At 46.6% G+C, this 1,934-nt stretch overlaps 1 protein-coding gene across 2 annotated transcripts in view; it reads left to right on the top strand.

Annotated features, from left to right (window-relative positions):
- Positions 1 to 1,934, top strand: part of ERGIC3 (ERGIC and golgi 3) — a 17,926-nt gene that overhangs the window by 7,256 nt on the left and 8,736 nt on the right. For both annotated transcript variants that reach the window (XM_017513351.2, XM_017513342.2), the window contains exons 6-7: positions 737 to 902; positions 1,036 to 1,093. In XM_017513351.2, coding sequence (XP_017368840.1) covers positions 737 to 902; positions 1,036 to 1,093 — 224 coding nt within the window. The remainder of the gene's footprint in view (positions 1 to 736; positions 903 to 1,035; positions 1,094 to 1,934) is intronic.

Here is a 1,934-nt window from a genome sequence, read left to right as displayed (position 1 = left end):
TTTGAGACAGTTTCGTTCTTGTTGCCCAGGCTGGAATGCAATGGTGTGCTCTCAGCTCACTGCAACCTCCGCCTCCCGATTCAAGTGATTCTCCTACCTCAGCCTCCTGAGTAGCTGGGATTACAGGCATGCGCCACCAAAAAATTAGCCTGGCTAATTTTTTGTATTTTAGTAGAGACAGGGTTTCTCCACGTTGGTCAGGCTGGTCTCAAACTCCCGACCTGAGGTGATCGCACACCTTGGCCTTCCAAAGTGTTGGTATTACAGATGTGAGCCACCGTACCTGGCCCATTTTTATTTAGGTGTGCTGAGCTCAGTGGCAGTAAGTACCTTTACAGTGTCATGCAGTCACCACTCTCTGTCCCCAAAACTTGTCATCACCCCAAACACAATGGGAATATATATTTTTCATAGTCCTAGACTGGGCACAATGGCTCACACCTGTAATCCCTAGCACACTGGGAGGCCGAGGTAGGTGAATCACTTGAGCTCAGGAGTTTGAGACCAGCCTGGGCAACATAGCAAGACCCTATCTCTACAAAACATTTGAAAAATTAAAAAACAGAAAACAGTCCTTCTGCCACTGAGGAAACACATTTGAAGAACGTTTGGTGGTCAGGGATGAGGCTAGCAGAGCCTTCATTAGCAGGCAGAGCTGCTCAGGCTTTATATCCTAAGATGCCAGCATTGGACTTGTGCCTCTTTGACATACTCACTGTCACGCCCTGCCCCACAGGTGCTGTAACACCTGTGAAGATGTGCGGGAGGCATATCGCCGGAGAGGCTGGGCCTTCAAGAACCCTGATACTATTGAGCAGTGCCGGCGAGAGGGCTTCAGCCAGAAGATGCAAGAGCAGAAGAATGAAGGCTGCCAGGTGTATGGCTTCTTGGAAGTCAATAAGGTATCGGGAGAAATCAAGGCAAGATAGGGCCAGTTGGGCTGGGTGAGTTCCACTGGAAATTGAGGGCCCGCTCAGGCCCTCAGTAGGCAAAAGGAGGACACAGCTGGAAAATGAGAGAGAATGTTCCTTACAGGTGGCCGGAAACTTCCACTTTGCCCCTGGGAAGAGCTTCCAGCAGTCCCATGTGCATGGTGAGTAATCCTGCACCAGCTGGGGAGGTCTAGATGCTGGCCACCTTCTTGATGAGTTTGAGTGGTTCTCCCCTGCCTGTTGCTCATTTGTGTTTGGCAACCGTTTTGCCACAGTAGGCCTTCATTCTCAGGGCAGCAGTTTGGCACAGTGGCTAAGAGCACAGGCCGAGGACCCAGAGTGCCTGTGTTCAGATACCAGTTTCAGACCTTACGGGCTGTGTGACTTTGAGAAGGTTTCTTAATCTTTTTGACTTCTGTTTCCTGCTTTATAAAATGGTGATGAGGGCACTTATCTCACAGAGTATTTGTGCAGGTTAAAGATGATAGCACGGAGCCTGGCTTCTGGTAGGTGCTTGTTGAAATGGTCACCCCCAGTGTCCGACAGTGGCCTGTGCATGAGGCTTTGGGAGAAGCAGAGCTAGGCTGGAGCACAGGTTCTCCCACTCCTGAGCTATATCATATTATGGGAAATATTGAGCCCTACTGGGTTGTTGCTTCTGTAAAATGGGGATGATGATACTAGAACCCACTCACAGGGTTGTTGGGGTGAACAAATGAGATTTATTCTCATTCGTTTTTTCTTTTTTCTTTTTATTTTTTACTAATTTTTTTCTTTTCTTTTTTTTACTTCCTCTAACATGGATCATAGGAAACAACTCATTTTTTCATTCATGCATTCATGAGATATTTAGTAATTGCCTACTAGTCTAGTTGCTAAGGGTACAGGAGTGAAGAAAGTCTGTGCCCTCAGAACATTCTTGTAAAGAAATAGACAATAAATAAGTATATAAAAAATAAATGGTCCCCAATTAACAATGGTTCAGCTTGCAATTTTTTTTTT

This window comes from Cebus imitator, unplaced genomic scaffold (genome assembly GCF_001604975.1).
Source record: "Cebus imitator isolate Cc_AM_T3 unplaced genomic scaffold, Cebus_imitator-1.0 Scaffold18, whole genome shotgun sequence".
Classification (NCBI taxonomy): Eukaryota; Metazoa; Chordata; class Mammalia; order Primates; family Cebidae; genus Cebus; species Cebus imitator.
This window is presented reverse-complemented; position numbering and strand designations above follow the sequence as displayed.